Source organism: Genypterus blacodes, unplaced genomic scaffold (genome assembly GCF_046128005.1).
Source record: "Genypterus blacodes isolate CSIRO-AG114 ecotype Tasmania unplaced genomic scaffold, CSIRO-AGI_Gbla_v1 ptg000225l_1, whole genome shotgun sequence".
NCBI lineage: Eukaryota > Metazoa > Chordata > Actinopteri > Ophidiiformes > Ophidiidae > Genypterus > Genypterus blacodes.
The window spans coordinates 57,501-76,970 of NW_027467023.1; the positions used below are offsets into that span (position 1 = coordinate 57,501).

Consider the following 19,470-nt stretch of genomic DNA (forward strand, 5'->3'; position numbering starts at 1 on the left):
GTACACACTGTGGCGTCTTCTCACTCCCTGCTGCTTCCTCGGCTGTGACCTTTTGACCTTTGTGTTGATGGTGGCTGGTCTGGCCCCTGAGCACCTGAGAGATACGGATCTCAGCTTCATATGCACAGTAACGTTACTGGAGTCCTGCAGGTTTGAGTGCAGCTCAGAGGAAGAAGGGTTTACACTTCCTCTGATTTTGGGGAAAGTATATTTAGAATTTAAATTTTTCTCACTGCATTTATCTGTTGCCATGATTGGACAGTTGAACTGTCTGTTGCTGGGTAGAACAGCAGTAGAATGATTCAAAGAGAAATTTAGCAGAAGTGGAGATTGCAACTGGAACTTCAATTAGAAGTGATGTCATTTTAATTACAGCTCTGTTTCACAAAGAGTATTTTTACTTCTGACAGACACACACACACACACCCTCACACAGCCAGTCTGAGCTTGTATCTTGTGTCCCACAGCTTTGTGGTTTTCCGCTCTGTTGTGGCTCCGCTGATGTTGTAAACTCAACTTAACTGTGACTGATATGGGACTTCCTCTGCTGACATGTTTTGGCTTCTCTTAATTGCTTTTTCGTGTGTGTGTGTGTGTGTGTGTGTGTGTGTGTGTGCGCGCGCGTGTGTGTGTGTGTCCTGCAGTTTCAGTTTCTTGGCATGAAAGTGGCATTAAGTCGATGTTATGGTGAAATGATTTTCTGGGAGTATAACTTGTCGGTTTTCTATATATATTATATTTCTATATATATATATTGTAATGTTTTTCCACGACTGAACAGTGGTCGCTCATGTTGGTATCGTTCTATTTTCCAGTCTGATCCTAACCGTGAACGGTGATGCAGAGGTATGAAGCTTTAAGAATGAGGGTCAGATTAAGTTTTAAACCTATAAAAGGTGAAGATCCGATGATTAGAGAGAGTAGATGAGTGTTTGGGGCTCAGATTGTCTGTTTATCTGCAGGGTTTATACGTTGTTGGCGTGATGTCGCTCTGGTTTGTGAGCTTGATGCGTCCGGATCACAGCGGCTGATGTGTTGACGGAGTGAAAGGCTCGACTGGAGCTTCTGCCCCGTGTCTCTTGTTTATACTGCAGAAACCTTAGGCAGCACTCTGTCAATGCAACCAGGCATGATTGAGTTAAGGTGTCGAATCCAGACCCCCAAAAGAATCCAAAACATTCAACAGGAGATTGATTTGGGCTTCAAACATTTGACGACGCATCAAACTAAACATTTCCTTTCACTTTATTAGATATTATACATTTACCTAAACAAGATTTCCCTCGTTTCAAGTCGATTTGTTTACAGCATTGGCATAGAGTGAGATGGAAAAATACACACTCTCACTCTGTGTGTGTGTGTGCGTGTGCGTGTGTGTGTGAGGATAAGCCTGGTTCTTAAACGTGGGAAAGCTAAAAGAGCGTTGGTTAGTGACATCATTCCCTCCCAGCCTGCTACACAACACAGAAGTGCTTTACTGATAAAAGACTGAAAACACCCAGCAGTGTCAGGAAAACAAAGATACACCAGGGTTTAAAACAAGTGTATTTACATTTCTGTCTCCTATCCTCACATGTAAAGATACAGAGAGGCTCAAACATCACGTGTGTGCTTGTGTTTTGTCTGACATACATGACGAGCTCATTAAAGAGGTGCGGTGGATCGATGACATAAAAGGAAAAACTGTAATCTGTTCCCAGTGCCAGACAGCCCCACCTAGTGTGTGTGTGTGTGTGTGTGTGTGTGTGTGCGTGTATGTGTGTGTGTGTGTGTGTGTGTGCGTGTATGTGTGTGTGTGAATGTGTGTGTGTTTGTGCCCTCTGTTTGCACATCTGCCCATCTGGACGCCATCCTGGGCTGCTCCATTCGGCGACAGTGCCAGAGGTTTGGCTGAGGAGTGCCAGCTGGCTCCTCCCCCTCCTCCTCCTCCTCGTTATACTGCATCCATTATCCTGTCACGTCGCAGCCTGGGAGCGCTGACTTCATCGCCCCCTGACAGCCAGACCAGCATTGATATTTACGCTACGTTTGCGCCGAAGCGTGGAACGACCAGCAGCAGCGTTTCTGTTTGCTTTAAACTTGGAAGCTTGTAATTAAATCACCGATGATGATGAATTGACCAAAAAATGTGAGGAGGATGTTGGGGAGTTGAAGGGAGGAAGTGATGGCGCTGTTTTTTGGGGGTGATTTGCACTCTTTGCACTCTTACATAATACATCACTGCTGCTCACTCTGGAGTGGAAAGCAAAGCGTTTTGGATGTGAAGCTCCATTGTATTGAGTTCATATAGAAAACGCAGCCTTTCCACTGGAAAACATAAAGCAGGAAACCATAAAAGTCCTACAAATGTGTCAAAACAGTTCCTGCGTTGAGAGTAAGGAGCCAACTGGACCCACTGAAGGTTAGGTCGTTCCATCAATCAGCGTTGATTCACCGGGAGGTTTCGGTGTTTTGGAAGAGTTGCGCGAAGTTCGGCCGAGGCCCAGAACAAAGTCTGCGTTTGCGATTGTTGTCTTCAGTGGTTTGTGATCTGATTCATGCCCCACAAGCTTCCCACTCCTCTATGACTGATGAGTGGCAGTTTGATGCTCTGTAAACCAAACGGCTGGTTGAGAGAGCGTGAAACATTCGCGCCTGCTTGGCGTTGCCAGACCACGATGTTTCTCTAAGTCTAAATCATCTCTTTAGCTTTTTTTGGCCATTTCCTTCACAGTTTGGTCGATGCCAACAGCTTACAGCCTTATAATGTTCTCCCAATGATGTTTATGGTTACAAGAAATATTTGCATTTTTTATATCTCCTTGCTAATTGGGATAAGTGGGACCTAATAAGTATAAACAGTATAAACAGAAAAGAGAAGAGTGAGATCATATGTCTGCTGGGTATGAGTAGAACACATTTCTTCCAGTCTGCTATGTTTTCTATCGACCTAAAGTATTTATACTACTGGCAAGAATAAGAACGATGTCCAGACATGAGGACAACAGGTCTATGTTAAGCACAATGATGTATAAGTTAACTTCACATATGGTCTCATCCTGTAAGCTGAGTTGCTTTAACTTTTGGACCAACGCTGCCGTCTGAGCTTAATTTGTTTTCCCGGCTTACAGATTTGTTAATCGCTGGGGGAGATCTCCTCTGTGCAGATTTGCTTTCCCGTGTCAGATTTCTTCACGAGTCTCGTTCCAGACTCTCGTCATTCTCTCCCATCGCTGCTCTAGACATTGTGTTCTTCCTCCCAGCTGCCGTTTCTGCTGGGTCGATCTGGCAAACCACTTCATTTTCTGCACTTGCATTGCATTCACAGTGCGTCTCTCTCCGTCTTTCTTTGATGATTTTTTTTCGTAAATGTGAGTGAACAAAAAACACAAAAAGACTACACATGGTCTTTATTTACCACCGACTAGCTCACTTGGATGATATGCTGATGATTTATGTATTTATTTGGACTGTTTCCCAGCACTTTAGTCTTAGATCTAATTGTTTTCTTCAAGGCCTTTGGTGGCCTACAATTTCTTTTGATGATAATTATTTATGATGCTAACTTTATTGCTGTAATGAGTTGATGGATGTCATAGAAACTGAAATTTCAGAGCCTACAACTGTTAGATGTCAGTCGCAAGAGGATTTTCCCTTAAATCTCCTGTAACACAACGTTTGTATGTTCGTGCAGGACGGTTCTGTACGACTGCTGTCCTGGATACATGAAGATGGAGGGTATCAAAGGATGTCCTGCAGGTAGGAAGCTCAGGCTCATCCATCCGTACATTCCAGCTCCTGTACCTGCTTGGATTGCCTCTTTGGAGGTCAGAGAGAGCTACCACGTAAACACAGAGAGAGTTTCTTAATGCCGTTCCCTCTTCCTCCCTCTAGTGGCTCCCATTGACCACGTGTACGGCACTCTGGGGCTCATCAAGGCCACAGCCACCCAGCAGTACTCTGACATATCCAAGCTGAGAGAGGAAATCGAAGGCAGAGGCTCCTTCACCATGTTTGCACCCAGCAATGAAGCCTGGGAGATGCTGGACCCTGTGAGTAATCTGGCCCCTGGGCTCTGATCTAGACCGATGCAACCCAATCCAGTATTGACTAACACCCGCTTACTGCAACTTCTCCAGGTGTTGCGATCTGCACTGGTGAGCAACGTCAACATCGAGCTTTACAACGCACTTCACTACCACATGGTCAACCGTCGACTTCTGACCAAAGACATGAAGAATGGAATGACCGTCGATTCAATGTACAACGACCTCGGCCTCTACATCAACCACTACTCCAATGGGGTCAGTCTATGCTCTGGAACCAGAACATCTCTCATGGATACATCGTGGAATTATATCTGTAACTTACCACGGGGTTAAGGATCCTTTAAACATTACCAGTACCAATATCAATGACGATACGTTACAACTACTACTTCAGAGGTTCTGTTGATACTTTTCAAACTCCAAATTGAACATTATTTTGTCTTACTCTTATAATTTTCTCTCTGCACAGATTGTGACGGTGAACTGCGCCCGTATCATCCACGGTAACCAAGTGGCCACTAACGGCGTGGTGCATGTCATCGATCGGGTCGTCAGCGCCGTGGGCAGCACCATCAAGGACGTCCTGGATGTCGATGACGACCTCTCTTCCTTCAGTGTACGTAAAGATCGCTGATGTTGCAGTGTTAAAGTTGCATGTATTGAAATGAACATAGAGAATGAGCCAAACTGCTGCGTCACTCCTCTCACAGGCTGCAGCTTTGGCTTCTGGTATGATGGACAAGTTGGACCAGCCGGGTCACTTCACACTGTTCGCACCCACGAATGACGCCTTCGCCAAACTGGGCCCCGGCTATCTGGAGCGACTCATGGGAGACAAAGCTGTGATCGCAGGTAACACAGCACCCTCATGGGCACAAAACTATAGTGACACTGAACCACCATCAGATAAATTAGGTCCCAAAGATTTCATGTGACTTTTATTACATTTAAAACAAACCAAACCAAAATGATCATCCATCCTCTGTAGTCATTTCCTTGCTTGTCTCGACTGAAAACCCCAAAATTTAGCAGGAAGTGTGTGTGTGTAATCTCAGAGGCTCCATCAAATACCCAGAAATAGCCTCATAGCCAATAAGGAATAGACGCACACAAACCACATGAATGAAGCAGGAAACCTCAGCCTGCTTATCTGCTTATTCATCGACTTGGGACCAGCCGTGAACATCTTTTAACGTGAAGCTGGTTTGCGGCGTTCTCTGCCAGTGGGCCGATCTGGGAACAATGTAACCTCAGATAAATTCTCAGACACTTGGCAAGCGGACTTTGCTGACCAACCGTGTTAGAACTCCGTCCAACGTCAAGATGGTCGGCAGCGTTTTGAGGTCTGAACCACGGAGAGAGTCGTTAACAGCGTGTCTCTGATTACCTTCGAGTTTCTGTGGGTTTGGAAGGTTTCGTAGTCTATAATTGAAACTGTATGGTAAACGGCTTCTGCAAGCCAGGTTTCCTTTTTGGTTTGACAGTTGGATTCAGCTGGAGGTGTAATCCCATATCTAAATGTTGACAGAAGTGCCTAAATATGTCTTGGAGGATATTAGAGTGTGTGTGTGTGTAAGGGAGAGAGAGATTGTGTGTGTGTGTGTGTGTGTGTGTGTGTGTGTGTGTGTGTGTGTGTGTGTGTATGTGTGTGTGTGAAATCTGAGTAATGATTGTGTAACTTTAACCTTGGATTGTGTACATTCCAAAAATCAATGCAAACAATAGGTTTTTACAAGCATGAAACCATGGAAGAAATCATTTCTACCCCCACTTTACTTATTTTACACAAAATAAAAACATTAAAAAAAACACAAGATGACATTTGAGAAAATATAGATGAGAAGTTCAAGTGAATTAATATTAACCTCTTAAACAAACCTTTAACCTCTTAAACAAACCTTTCTACCTCTCTGCCCCCGTCAGCCTTGGTGAACTACCACCTGCTGAACACCGTCCAGTGCTCGGAGGCCATCATGGCTGGGTCTGTGTACGAGACAGAGGAGGGCAGCACCATCGAGATCGGCTGTGACGGCGACAGTCTGACCGTCAATGGCATCAAGATGGTGCTGAAGAAGGACATCGTCACCACCAATGGTGTCATCCACCAGATCGACCAGGTGCTCGTCCCTAACTCAGGTAACGCGCCGCAAACCTCTCAGTCATTCAGACAGGTGTTCTTTGGTAGATTTCACATATAGATTGAGATAGAGAGATGGAAGATCCTCCCTCATTTGGTTTTGGATGATGGTGGAGTTGGAGATCAGTAAATACAGGTCATACATAAAAACTCATACAGGCAAAGGCAAACTCAGAGGGTGGAGGCAGGCAGAGATCAAACCAGATATGTCAGAGAGTTGGGAAACGACAGAGACAATTCTCAATCTGGAACAGAATGATCAATACCAGGCAATGCAAAGGAGAAACACAGGAACGTTAGGAAAGAAAGCATCAATCAGGTGATGAGTGGATACAGAGCCGGATTAGAGACGTTGTTGAGTTGATGGAAGGCAGGTGTGTGGGCTCGACAGGTGAAGTGAATGAGCTGCAATCAGGAGGGAGCCAGGCTGCCCAGGGAGGAAGCACCGTCCACTCCACCTACACACAAACGCACACACACACACACACACACGGGGGAAAACAGGAGATATGGGGGGGGCTTTACCATAGAAAACTATAAACTTTGAGTATTTATAAAATTGGTTCACTTTTACATCTGGACTACCTGCTTTGTTGAGAAGCTGTAACAGATGATTGACATCATTTTCCCGCTCCTGTAACCATCCCCTGACCCCTCATGTGCTATGGGAGGGGGCATTGTCATCCTGGAAGTGACGACTCCCGCAGGATAAACTCACTTTATACTGATTGCCAGTGTTTGATTCCAGAACCCCCCCCCCCCCTCCATCATATGAGAGCCAGACCCCCCTCACTGTAGGGGTCAAGCTTTTGGCCCTGTACACCACACACACCCACTTGTGGAGAGTATTCAGGATGACTCAACTGACTTATATCACTTTTTCCCAACCTCTCTGTGGACTGGCTATGGTTTGTGCACCACCCAACACTCAATCATGTAACTCTCTCCGTTGTGTGGTTCTTTGTGTGGTTCTGGTCCCTGTCACATTCATTCTGTGGTTTTCCCCGACCCTTTCAGGAAACGTGTGGCTTCTTGTGTTATCCTGATCGTCTGTTGATGTTACTGAAAATGATTCTTGAATTTTCGTTAAATCTTCATGTAACAGTAGCGTGTGTGTGTTTTCACTACAAGCCAAGGAAGTGATGGACCTGATGGGCGACTCCCAGAGCACCTTCAACGACATGGTGTCTGAACTGGGCTTAGCCGCCGCCATCGGCCCCAAGACAGAATACACACTCCTGGCTCCTGTCAACACCGCCTTCACCAGTGAGTGGAACAATGACAGAGACACTTTATGAACAGGAAAATACGACTGCTTAGCTGACACCTACAGAATCTTTCAATCATATTCGGGGTCAATTTAAATCCTCGTGTGCATTTACCACAGCAATATTCGAGCATTTTCAATTCATTCCAGCAATATTCCACATCCTTTTCAACTTTGATTCAATCTTGACACATAAATTCACACTGACAACCAAAAGCAAACCGTCCTGGCTGAGTGGAGCTCAAAGCAGGCAGCAATCCAAAATGGAGGCTAATGTTGTTAGCTAATGTAATTTCACACACCACTGCCAGTGCGCTTGCTAGCCTGCTAGCTACTGGTATGTAGCTTTTGGGACTGACTATCATTATTACAAGGCTGAAACCTCGTCTGCTGGATCAATTTGTAGTGTGACGGGCTTCGAATACAAAAGTCAACGGTAGCAACAGCTGTTAAGTCAATGTAGTGGGTGAGGCAGTGGCTCAGTGGGTAGTGCTTCCGCTTGGGAACCGGAGGGTCGCCGGTTCGAGCCCCTGCCGAGGTGCCCCTGAGCAAGGCACCGAACCCTCAATTGCTCCCCCCTCTGCGAAGGGTGGTACTGTAATGTAAGTCGCTTTGGATAAAAGCGTCTGTCAAATGATCGTAATGTAATGCATTAAAAATTCAATATTTCCCTCTGAAATGCAGTAAAGGAGAAACTAAATGGAAAGTACCCAAGTAATTGTAACAAAACATTGTACTCGGCTCAATAAATGTAGATTATATATGCTCTTAGTTATTTTATACAGCTTGCGACTTCTATTACATTTACTGTTTAGGCCATCAGGTTTCACGCAAATCGTTTTGTATTTGTGACTTTCCCTCTTTGTGTGTGTGTGTGACAGACGAGGTGATGTCAACAGACCAAAGCCTGCTGAAGATCATCTTGGAGAACCACATCCTAAAGCTTAAAGTTACACTGGGCGAGCTCTACAACGGACAGCTACTGGAAACACTGGCTGGCAAGCTGCTCAGAGTCTTCATCTACCGCACTGTAAGAACACTGTGTGGGTGTGGGTGTGTGTCTGTGGGTGTGTCTGTGGGTGTGTTCATGTGTCAGCCAGTCAAAGAGAGTTATACTCAGGAAGCTGCAGTTAAAAAGTAAGAAATGTAGAGTCAGTGTAGTCGTTTGGCCTCAGTGTGAAAGGCGTGTTACAATGACTTAGCAAGATGTCTGCTCTTAAAGTCGCCCAATAAAATGGCAAATTTCCACCTTCTGGTGGTTTGTGCATTAGAATCAGATGTGTTTTGAAGCCGCACAGAGACGCTGAGTTGTCCTGCTTGATTTATCACAGTGTGACTTTCCCTGACCTCTGACCTTTAGATCTCTATATTCTCTGCATGCCCTGGAAAAAAACAGAACAGAATGTGTGTATTCAAGGCCTGGAAATGTTTGGGAAATTGTTGAAATCCTCCAAAAGTTTAGCAAAAATCACAGGAACTAGCAACAACCAAGCCAAAACTCAAGCAACAAAGCGACTGCAGAAAAATGAGACGGCTCATCTGAGTTGTAGCCGCTGTTATTAACAATGTTCCTTCTATTTCAAACACTCAAACTCGTACTTCATTTATTGAACACATTTAGTTTTCAAGGCCACATGAGTGGAACATGTTGTTGTGCAAATTCCAACATGATAAACTTGTGGAATTGAAAGAGAAACTTTGTGTCTGTGTGTTTTTGTCACCAGGCTGTGTGTATAGAAAACGCATGTATGGTGCGCGGCAGTAAGGAGGGAAGCAACGGAGCGCTCCACCTCATGACGTCACTCATCAAACCGGCCGAGAGATCACTCTACGAGATCCTGTTTGCTGATGGACGCTTCAAGTAAGACGTGATGACATCTATATTTTTTACTGTACTTGCGAACTACATTATGCCAAGAGTTTCCAGCAGCTTGCCAGCTTTCTTAGCTAGCTACAAACTGACGCAATGGGACTACTTTTGATCGTATTATTGACATCATTCTGTTTTTGTGTTGAATGTAGGATTTTCCTGTCCCTGATAGAGAGCGCAGGTCTGACTGAGCTGCTCAAACAGGAGGGCTCCTACACCATCTTTGCACCGACAGATGATGCATTCGATGGACTCAGCGAGGAGGACTTCACTCTGCTGACCCGTCAGTAAACCACTGGGACCAGTACAGGCGTCTTCACTTTGAAGACCCATTTCAAAAATATTAGACGGATGTGATGTATTTCAGGAATTGAAAGATAACTAGAAATGAATTTCCCTAAAATCCTTTGAAGCTGCTGACTGTTTACAACAACAACATTTCATTTCTTGAAGCGATGACAGCATGCCTCATGTTTGCCCTGAGCAGGTGATGTGAACGCCTTGAGGACCATCCTTCTGTACCACTTCAGTAACGGCGTCTTCATCAACGGTGGACTGGAGGGAGGAGTTACCAATATGCTCAAAACTATCCAGGGCAACAACCTCCAGGTTAAATCAGTAAGTTTGATCTGCCGTCTTGTGTGGGAGTTTGGGCACAAACTTTGAGGGTCTGGAACATCATTTGAGGCTTACTTTGCATTTTCTCCTCTCCTCTTTGATTGATGAGCTCTCATTGCCACTAAATGGGAACCTGGGAATTACCTATGTATAAAAGGACCGCACATAAACACGTTTGTTCAGCTGCGTGCTCGACATTCTTCTCCCTGAGCTTTCATTGTAAGACGATCATTCCCTACCCCGTCATTTAAACAATAGCATCAAAGAGCCCTTAATACAAAGCTGGACATTTCTGCCAAAACTAATGAAATCTGTTTTCCTGCCTCAGTCTCATTTCCATCAATGCCCTGAAGCAGTATTCAACCGCCTTTCCTCTGTCACCCATTCTTCTTTGTCTGCTTCAGGTCGTCTTATCTTTTCACCCATTAACTCATTTGCCCCGTCTCCTTGTAGCGCTATTGGGTTATCAGCAAATGCCTTCCATCGGATCTACAGGGCTTCCTGTATAGATGAACGGGCAATTCAGGTTTCAGCGGAATGTAGAGATGAATGGAGGGATGTCCCTTAGTGGGAAAATATGGCTCAAATCTTTTCTAATTAGACCGTGGCTGAAAATGACTTGGCTGAGCCTGTCTGAGGAATGGGGCTGTGGAGGAGTGAGGGGACGTGACAGGGCTTAATGTGCGTGTCCACCCCTGCTAATCTCAGAGAAGACTTTAAATTTCAGGAAATTAAATACCATGAATGGAATTCCCAGCTTTCCCTTCCAACAATGGATCGTGACATCTGGATTTCCCATTTTCACCAGGAACTAAAAGTGAGGAAGTAGCTCCGGAACCCCAATGCAATCCTTTTTTGCATTTATATTGACAGGGCTTCCATTGGTTGGTTTTGTTCAGTGTTTAATAGCAGGATTACTCAAACAGAGCAGTTACTGTACTTTTCCCGGTCGAAATCCCAGCAAAGTGTATTTCAAAAGGTTTCCCAGAAAGGTTCCTTGGGTTTAAAAGGCATGTTTGTCCTAGTATGCTGCCATCTGTGAAAAAGTAAACATATTGAAATGCCATCCAGATGAGATGAGTGAAAACAGATCTATTTGTCCGCTTTTAAAACGATTCAACGCTTGATACGCATTCTGCTTTTGTGATTATTCCCAGGTCAACAACTCCATCCACGTTAACTCTGTGAATGTGCCAGACAGTGACTTAATGGCAACAAATGGCGTGATCCATGTGGTGAAGAATGTTCTCTATCCAGGGGGTGAGAGTTCTACATGTTCACTGCATTTCTGCTTTGTCGACACTTAAGCCTGGGTGAATTACTCTTTGTAATTTAATGACGTCTATTACTCACAGACCTTCCAGTGGGCCGTCAGGACCTCATGGTGCTCCTGAAGAGGTTGATTAAGTACATCCATATAAAGGTAGAGAGAGGGGAAGGCCTGTGTGGAGACTGTATTTGCTAAAGCCATATTTTCATTAATTTGTTCATCATGTCTTGTTGTCTCTGTTTTTGTTTTTGTTTAGTTTGTTTCTGGATTTTCTTACGCTGATATTCCGCTCACCTTCATCAGTAAGTTTCCTTGCAGCCAGTTTAATTTGACGAAGCTCATGTCATCTGCAAACATTTCATCAAGACTAATCACACTCATCAATCACACTAATCAAACTAATCACTCATTTCCCAGAGAGGACCATCACCACGACTACCCATTACATCGAGACAGGTAGAGTCACTCCATCTGCTTTGTCAATAGAATGCATCATTGCAATGAGAAGTGCTGATTTAAAAGACGTGACTACGTTTGAAACTAAATCATGTCATCTGATATTGTCATGGAAACACACGTTCTTTGTGCCAAAGCAGCATTCCTTCTGAGTGAAATCCAACCCAAAGCTGCATACATATTACATACATGTTATCGCTCTGCCAGAGTCCGTCCTCTTTGTTCCATTATCCACTCTCGCTGTTGCTTAAGTCCACTTGGACCTCTTGGCATTTTTAATCAGGTCCTTTAGGGATGAGGTAATTAGGCTGTCACAGCACAGTAAGAGACCACAGAGGACTCTTGGATGTTTTTCATTTTGTTGGATGCAGTCCAGTGCACAGATCCAAGAAGGCCTTCATGTATTGGGTAACATAGGAAAGATGAAGTCGGACTTCATGGAAGATAATTAGGCTTTCATGAACTATAGAGCCGAGGTTCCCAACAGAAGGGTCAGGACCTTCAGAGGGATTTGAGCTGATCTGTTGCTTTGGTAGGGGTGGTATGTTCAGAAAATTCTTCAAATGAAACGTGGCAAAGACAAATGTTACCTAAACCATTTACCACTTTGCAGTTGAAGAACAACAGGATTCACCAGCAGACAGAGTTTCATTTCATGGGGTCATGAGCCAAAGAGATAGAGAATCTGTCTACTACTTACTTAAAAAGGGAAACTCACACAAAAATAAATCAAGTTTGAAGTAAAAATCCTCCTTTGAAAATTCTTCTCATTTAAAATTCAATATGTATTAGCAATAAAATAAAATAAATCAAAGTAAACATGATCAGTCCTGCCTCTAATGTCGGTTTCACCTAGGAGTGAAGGACGTTTCCTGCTTTCCTGTCAGTTTAAATGATAAATTCATTATGTACATAAACTTGTATCTCTGATTTGAATGTCTTAATTTGCAAAGTAACAAGAATGAGTAGAGTAGAGTAGACCTGTCAGATAAAAGTATCATTAAAATATCTTTTTCCTTCTCTGTGAAAGCTGTACTTAAATACAGTTCTTGAATGTTAACAAACCATCCAGCCTGAGAGACAGACAGGAGGACGGCGTGTGGATTTTATTGGACCATTTATGAGCTACTTTACGACACTCAGCAGGCTGAAGAGTACGCGTGGCTGAGGGGTTCCTGAATGGGAGCAATGGATTGTCCTTGTAGTATTTCATTATTTTTATAACTAGGGTAAATTAGTGAACCATTAAGGAGAGGGCAAAAATACAATAAAAGACAAATGGTTTGGATTACAAGGAGTTGTGTTTTTGATCCCCACACATCCTGCCTGGACAGAGAGCAAAAAATCCTGAGATTCAGAGATAAATGATCACACGTGCCGAACACACATGTTACTCTACGGACACACGTGTGCATGTGTGAGCAAAGATGAGAAATGTATTTATGTCCTTCCTGCACCACCAACATGATCAACTGATTCGGTTTGTTGGAGACTTCAGAATCATTTTAGATGTAAGATATTTGATCAGCAAATCAGATGTGTCAGACATTTGAATTTCACACAGAAACGCCAACGGAAAGTAGATGAAAGAAAACAATTCCATTGGTATTACTAATTGAGGCTTTTTGTGAGACAAATCTCTCAATCACCTTGATTCATTTAGAGATTTGGACCGGGGATTGGCAGGGATTACCAGACCACACCAAACATCAGGAGACCTCAGGCGAACAGTCAGACGCCCTCTCGCTTTCATCTCTTTATGGCTCACATAAATACTGTCAGTCTCTGCTGAGAAGCAGAAAATCTAATAAGGAGAAAGAATGTGCTTGAAGTTTCTGTGCCACGTGTCAATGCAAATTTTGAGCAAGGATTTACATTTTTAGAGTTTAGAGTTTTAGACACAAATAGGAATTTACAGACTGGCTGCAAATCCTGTGGATTAAAGGAAATGTAAAGGAAACACAATCACAATCGTTGATGCAGGTTAAAACAGAAGGGTGGACCGGAGCATGCTAACACTTTCAATGCAGCATAATTATAATGGACTTACATTTCTGTCTACTTTTCTAAAATAATTGTAATAAAATAGTCTCTAAAAATATTGTCAAGAGTTATTATAAGTATTAATGATTAAATTGTGTTAATTGTTTTTCCCACGCTGCACTTCCTGTCCCACCTCCCAGTCCCCGAAGTAACAAAAGTGACCAGAGTCATCGACGGAGATCCAACCGTCACCAAGCTTACCAGGGTCTTCGAGGCAGATCCAACCATCACCAAGGTTACCAGGGTCATCGACGTAGATCCAACCATCACCAAGGTAACTAGAGTAATTGAATTAGAACCAACCGTTACTGAGGTGGTTATCCAAGGGGACCCATCCGCCACCATGCTGACCAAGCTCATCCAAGGGGAGCCTTCCATCACCACGGAGACAAAGGTCATCAAGGGTGAGCCTTCTATCACCACGCTGACAAGGGTCATCCATGGGGAGCCTTCCATCACCACGCTGACCAAGGTCGTGGAGGGGGAGCCTTCTATCACCAAGTTTACACGACGCGTGGAAGGCGACCCAACATATACCAAGGTCACCAGAGTCATTGATGGTGAGTTTCAGAACATTTGTCGAAGGTCAAATCAATCTAGGGTTTAGCAAAGTGAAAAAAATCTGACGGTGTCTTTCTTGAACACAGTTGGCGATCAGGACTCAAGCACGATCCACAGCTCAGGTCAGTTTGTGTGAGCAGGTGTTCTAACCTGAAGGGCATGATGGTCCACGTCTCAGCACTCTCATGCGTCTTCTAACCGCTCTTCTAACAAATGCATCAAATTGAGCATCATCCTCTTCTGTGAACTCCATTTTCACCTCATTTCCTGAGTGATCATCAATACTCAGACATCGTTTTCATGGTGTGAACTGTTTCCGTGGGAACAGGGTGGTTTTTCATCGTTTCATCGACATTTGGTCGATCCTGGATGTTGTGTCTTAAAGCTGTATTTTGTCCAAGAGCAAAGTTCAAACCTCTCAGTTAAGACATTTAGGACGTCAGGACATTGGTGGCACGATCCCAAGAGTTATTTTGTGTGTTGTTTGTAGTATTGCCTGTGTTATTTAAGAATTTCAGTTAAATTTTGGATATTTGTTTGGTAGAGTTTGACTTAAGGATTTGTAAAACAGCAGAAAAACAGCAGAAAAGGGAAATGCTTTGTTCCAATTGGAGCCCTGACAACTCACCCACCCTATACCTCCTAATTAAGATGAGATGCTGCTAGATCACTTGGTGCGTCACTAGTCTACAGTAACTCAGGTGATCCTGGATGAGCTGTGGCTGTCAGTGTTGCAAATTATTCTGAAGGACCATTTCCTTTGTAGTTTGATGAAGAAGGCTAGACAAAGTATTGCAGAGCTTCCTGACAGCGACATTGCTGAAGGATCACATATCATCTGGATTTAAAGTTGCTGTATTCACTGTTGTACACACAGAACACTGTGTTCCTTTAGATCTCAAACTGGTCTTGGCCAGCTTCCATTCAAAACACCATCAACTTGTTTTGTTTTAAGAAGTTTGCGTGAACTCTGTTAACTTCTCCTGGAGTGAGATAGAGCCAAGTTGGTGAAGTCATATGTCTTCATACAGACGTACACACACACACTGTATGATCGTGTATCTCCCATGGTGCACCATGATGATGTGGATGTCTGTCCATCTCACTGTTTATCCATCTGTCTTCATCTTTCCATCAGTTGTCTTGTCTCGCAGGCAGATGAATCGCTCAACTGTAGAGTTTAGTTTTAATGTGTGTGTGTGTGTGTGTGTGTGTTTGCAGTGTGCAAATTATAATGTGGCATTTGGGGGCGCCCAACTCTATTGGGCTGATGGCTTTTGTGGGTGCAGGGGTAGGCCAGCTTCAAGCAAAACCTAAATCTGCTTCCCTGGTGACCTGAAGCTTAAATTTGGGGCTACAGAAAACAGCTTTGCTCTCTTACTGGGCTTCATTCATCAATATTTGCATCTTTGTGTAGCCAAGGGTATACAAACAAAATAGGAACAGTCCAGATTTGATTGGGAACACGTGTGTGCAACACCCAATTTGATCTCACCCTTCTGCTTAGACTGAATGCGTGATCTACTTGATTGGTGAATAGTATAAAGACACGCCCCCAAAGCTCCAAAAATGCAATGAGTGCATTTTAGGACGGTGTGCAAAATAATGACTTCAAAAATATTGAGGTCTCCAAATAACGCACAACACATACAATGATAACCATTTTTTGTTAAAGTATCTATGATACCGTCTTCTGCTACGTAATCATAACATGGTTCGTTTTGAATTATGTGAATTCAGTTGTGAATTCACATAATTCAAGAAAGAAAGGTCAGCGCAGATGTTGGTATTGTTGACGAGTGACCGACCACTCGTGAATTTAACCATCATCTTCATTCACTTGAAGGCCCAGCGTCTCTACATAAGCCAGGTACCCCCACCCTCCACCCCCCACCCCCCTCCCTTTGGCACACCTGTATTTGGCACGCATTTGTGTGTGTGAGCGCGCATGTGAGTGTGCTCGTAAATACATCTGAGCTTGACTTTGTGTTGGCGGTGGTGGAGGCGGTGTTTGCAGGGTGTGTGTACCTGTCATTGTGTCCGTGTGTCAGTCAGTACAGTTGCTAAGTCGTTAAATGACTTTTCAACGCCCTTCTGTGCTGCCGGTCTGAAGGTGGAGCCAGATACACCGCGGTGATCGAGCCTCATATCATTGAGGGTAGGGCCTCCTCATACATGAACTCTTCATACCAAGCTGGTTTCTATCAAATGTTTCTGTCTTTTTCTCCTTGAAATGATCACATGAACAAATCCACAGCTCCATTTGTCAGTTCTGGAGTGGGTGAGAACTGTAGGCAAGTGGTTAGGTGGACAAGAGATTGTGAAGCCATTTCAAGCGATGTAACTGAAACTTCAAACAATCATTTGGACAAGACGTATCTGCATTTTAGAACTAATGGTGTTTAAATGTGAATGTATAGGTCCGGACTTCTCCAAGATCACCACAATCCACGGCAACCCAAATCTGATCGAAGAGGAATCAGAGAGAATCTCCAAAATCATTAAAGGTGAATATTCAAGGTTCCAAGAATTCTAGAACACAGTGAGTCTTTGGCCAATCTCAGCCCTGAACTGGCCAATCAGAGCAGAGTGGGCCTTCCAGGAGCGGCCCCCTTGTAAGACAGCAGCTTGTTTACACTCAGTTTGCATTTCAGTGCTGCAGCAAGTAAGAGAAGTTGTTTTCTTTTACAGGATTTGTTCACATCAAAGGTTTCAAAATAGACACCAAAATAGAATGCGAGGATTTGGAAATGTTGGTAGTAGCCATGTGTGTGTGTGTGTGTGTGTGTGTGTGTTTGTGTGTGTGTGTGTGTGTGCGTGTGTGTGTGTGTGTGTGTGTGTGTGTGTTCAGATGCAGTGATTGACTGTTTCGTCTGCTTGTTTCACAGAGGGAGGCGGTAGAGTCGCGGCTGCCAGGAGACCTCCAGGTAGGCTGATGACACTCTCATCAACATGAATGCTGGATAGAAATGAAAACATTGTGCCAGAATCCACATCATCACTGCTGGAAAATATCAGCAAATCATCATTGTTGTCTTTGCTCCCGGCTGCTCAACTTTCCTTTCCATTATTCACTTTTGAGTCATCCCGCCAGTTCTTCACCTTCTCTCTCGCTCTTCTTCACAGCCGGGATGAGGCGGAAAGGCAGGCTGGTCAGACGCCACCACAAGCCGAGGGTGTGAAGAAGAGGACGGAGCTCACCGCAGAGACTGAATGAACCCCCGGCGCTCCTGGTTGAGTGCTGGAGGACAAACTGTGGACCGATAGGGAGCGGCAAAACCAATCTAGCTATTTCTTTGTCCAAAACTGCCAGGAATGATTGTTTACTATTCTGTCTGGACCATATGTGATAAGCATGATGCGTTACAGCAATGACTTTAGAAATACCATTCATGTAAGTAATGTAAGTACACAATGGGGGATATGAACTTTTTCTACGGTGTAAATTGGGGTGAGAGGTGATACATGTGTGCAGTGGTTTGCTTTTTATTCACGTTGTAAAACAGAAGGCTGAGGAGCGTTTCTGTATGCTTTGTTACAGTGCTCGCATTCTGTACAACGGATGCATGTTAATGACTAAAGGAAATTATGTCCATGTTTTTCTACAGTTACATGTTGTGCTGTACCTTTGTAAATTATCCAAAGATAATTAAACAACAGTGCACAGTGCTTTTGTATCAAAGCCTCCATATTTGTTCTTCTATTTTCATGCCACAAAACCAAAATGTATTCTTGTTTTGACCTCAAACAAGAGGTTAATAAATGAGTCCTCCAAATGTGATGACAGTTTTGTGAATGGTTTGATGTGGGGACATATTAAGACTTTTCAGTTCAGACGGTGTGAAAGCTCCAAAACCTGAAGTGCACCAACCAATAAGACACAAGGTCCTGAGCTGGATCGTCCTTTAATTACTCAACCTGTACTGTTTGTACTCACAAGGGACGTTGTAAAACATTGAAAATAGGGGGAAAAAATGATTAACAATGTTTACTTTCTGGTGAAACATATCGGCTTCATATCAGCTGTAAAATACAACCAAACACGATGTGGTGATGTTGGATTGATTTCTTTTGTTGACAAACTGAAAACAAGGAAAACGCCTCTCAAACAAAACACTTACAGGGGAAAAGAAAGAAGGAAAATAGAGACGATCTGCGCGTCTTCTTTCAGCTGAACTCAAATCTACTATCTGTGACATCGTGTAGACCAGCGGTTCCAAACCAGTCCTACAAGGAACGACATCCAGCAGGTTTTCTATCCTGCCATTACATAAATTGCTTGCACATTGTATTCCAGGTTCTCAGGTGTGTCTCAGGTACTTTGGGTCGTAGGTGCAAGCAATTAGACGACAAAACCAGACGAGCAGATGCATCAAGGGTTTCGTTCTCTATCCACAAAGCTGTTTTCCGTGTGATTCCTGAAACCAAAGCAAAGTAAGAAACGCTTGTGTACATGCAGACGCCATTTATCTGCTGTTGAGGCTTCACTCATTCTCTCCACACACACGTTTTCATACATGTGTGTTGCGTGTGAGGGTGTGTCCAGACAAGTGTGGGTGTATTTACAAACACACACTCATATGGATCTTATGAATGGTGACTTCATATTTCCTCAGTGACTGAACCTGACCGTTTAAAGGACCAAGTCTGTTCAGATTTCCTTACATGCTAACTTTCAGTCGCTTCCACTTCATTTGTGTTGAGTCATTTTGAATGACTAACAAGATGAGACTTTTTACTCCCTACATCTAAATGAGTGCTTATATAAGACAGCAGTGCATTGATTCACTGAAGGGTCATAGTTTGCTGTTGTACAGTGGGTACACAACACATACACAACACTGTACTGTAACTGTAAACACCAGTAGTAATGTGAATGTATCAAACATAAATTCCAGTGATTCCATTTTCCTCTGGTGGAGCCAAATGTCATGGGACAGTGGGTTAGAAGTTATGAACGGCGCCCTGAATGGAGGCCTGTTTCAACATCGTTAAAATGATCCATGGATGCTCCTCCGGGAGGCAGCAGCAGCAGAGGGGAGTTGAAGTTTGCACAAGGAAACGCGGTGCTGCAGCAGCAGGCTTAACGTCACAGAGAGCAGATAACGACGTGATGACAAGAGGTCATTGTGGAAACTGTTTGGCCTTGGCGTGGTTCAGAATGCAGCACAGGGGCGTAGAGGGCCTTGGTTCTTGTTCAGCCACAGGCTCGTGCACACA

At 43.8% G+C, this 19,470-nt stretch overlaps 1 protein-coding gene across 3 annotated transcripts in view; it reads left to right on the plus strand.

Moving 5' to 3' along the window:
- LOC143016333 (periostin-like) overlaps positions 1 to 17,918 on the plus strand; it is a 19,055-nt gene extending 1,137 nt beyond the window's left edge. Inside the window, exons 3-23 of one of the 3 annotated variants that reach the window (XM_076170608.1) lie at positions 3,674 to 3,738; positions 3,874 to 4,031; positions 4,119 to 4,283; positions 4,498 to 4,644; positions 4,739 to 4,880; positions 5,952 to 6,164; positions 7,297 to 7,431; positions 8,314 to 8,462; positions 9,157 to 9,293; positions 9,455 to 9,585; positions 9,790 to 9,920; positions 11,078 to 11,180; positions 11,276 to 11,343; positions 11,447 to 11,492; positions 11,608 to 11,646; positions 13,830 to 14,249; positions 14,337 to 14,372; positions 16,364 to 16,408; positions 16,671 to 16,757; positions 17,139 to 17,177; positions 17,377 to 17,918. In XM_076170608.1, the coding sequence (XP_076026723.1) occupies positions 3,674 to 3,738; positions 3,874 to 4,031; positions 4,119 to 4,283; positions 4,498 to 4,644; positions 4,739 to 4,880; positions 5,952 to 6,164; positions 7,297 to 7,431; positions 8,314 to 8,462; positions 9,157 to 9,293; positions 9,455 to 9,585; positions 9,790 to 9,920; positions 11,078 to 11,180; positions 11,276 to 11,343; positions 11,447 to 11,492; positions 11,608 to 11,646; positions 13,830 to 14,249; positions 14,337 to 14,372; positions 16,364 to 16,408; positions 16,671 to 16,757; positions 17,139 to 17,177; positions 17,377 to 17,432 (2,512 nt within the window). In that variant the 3' untranslated portion in view covers positions 17,433 to 17,918. The remainder of the gene's footprint in view (positions 1 to 3,673; positions 3,739 to 3,873; positions 4,032 to 4,118; positions 4,284 to 4,497; positions 4,645 to 4,738; positions 4,881 to 5,951; positions 6,165 to 7,296; positions 7,432 to 8,313; positions 8,463 to 9,156; positions 9,294 to 9,454; positions 9,586 to 9,789; positions 9,921 to 11,077; positions 11,181 to 11,275; positions 11,344 to 11,446; positions 11,493 to 11,607; positions 11,647 to 13,829; positions 14,250 to 14,336; positions 14,373 to 16,363; positions 16,409 to 16,670; positions 16,758 to 17,138; positions 17,178 to 17,376) is intronic. The other 2 variants (XM_076170609.1, XM_076170610.1) reach the window with 2 other exon arrangements.
- Positions 17,919 to 19,470: the final 1,552 nt, after the last annotated feature.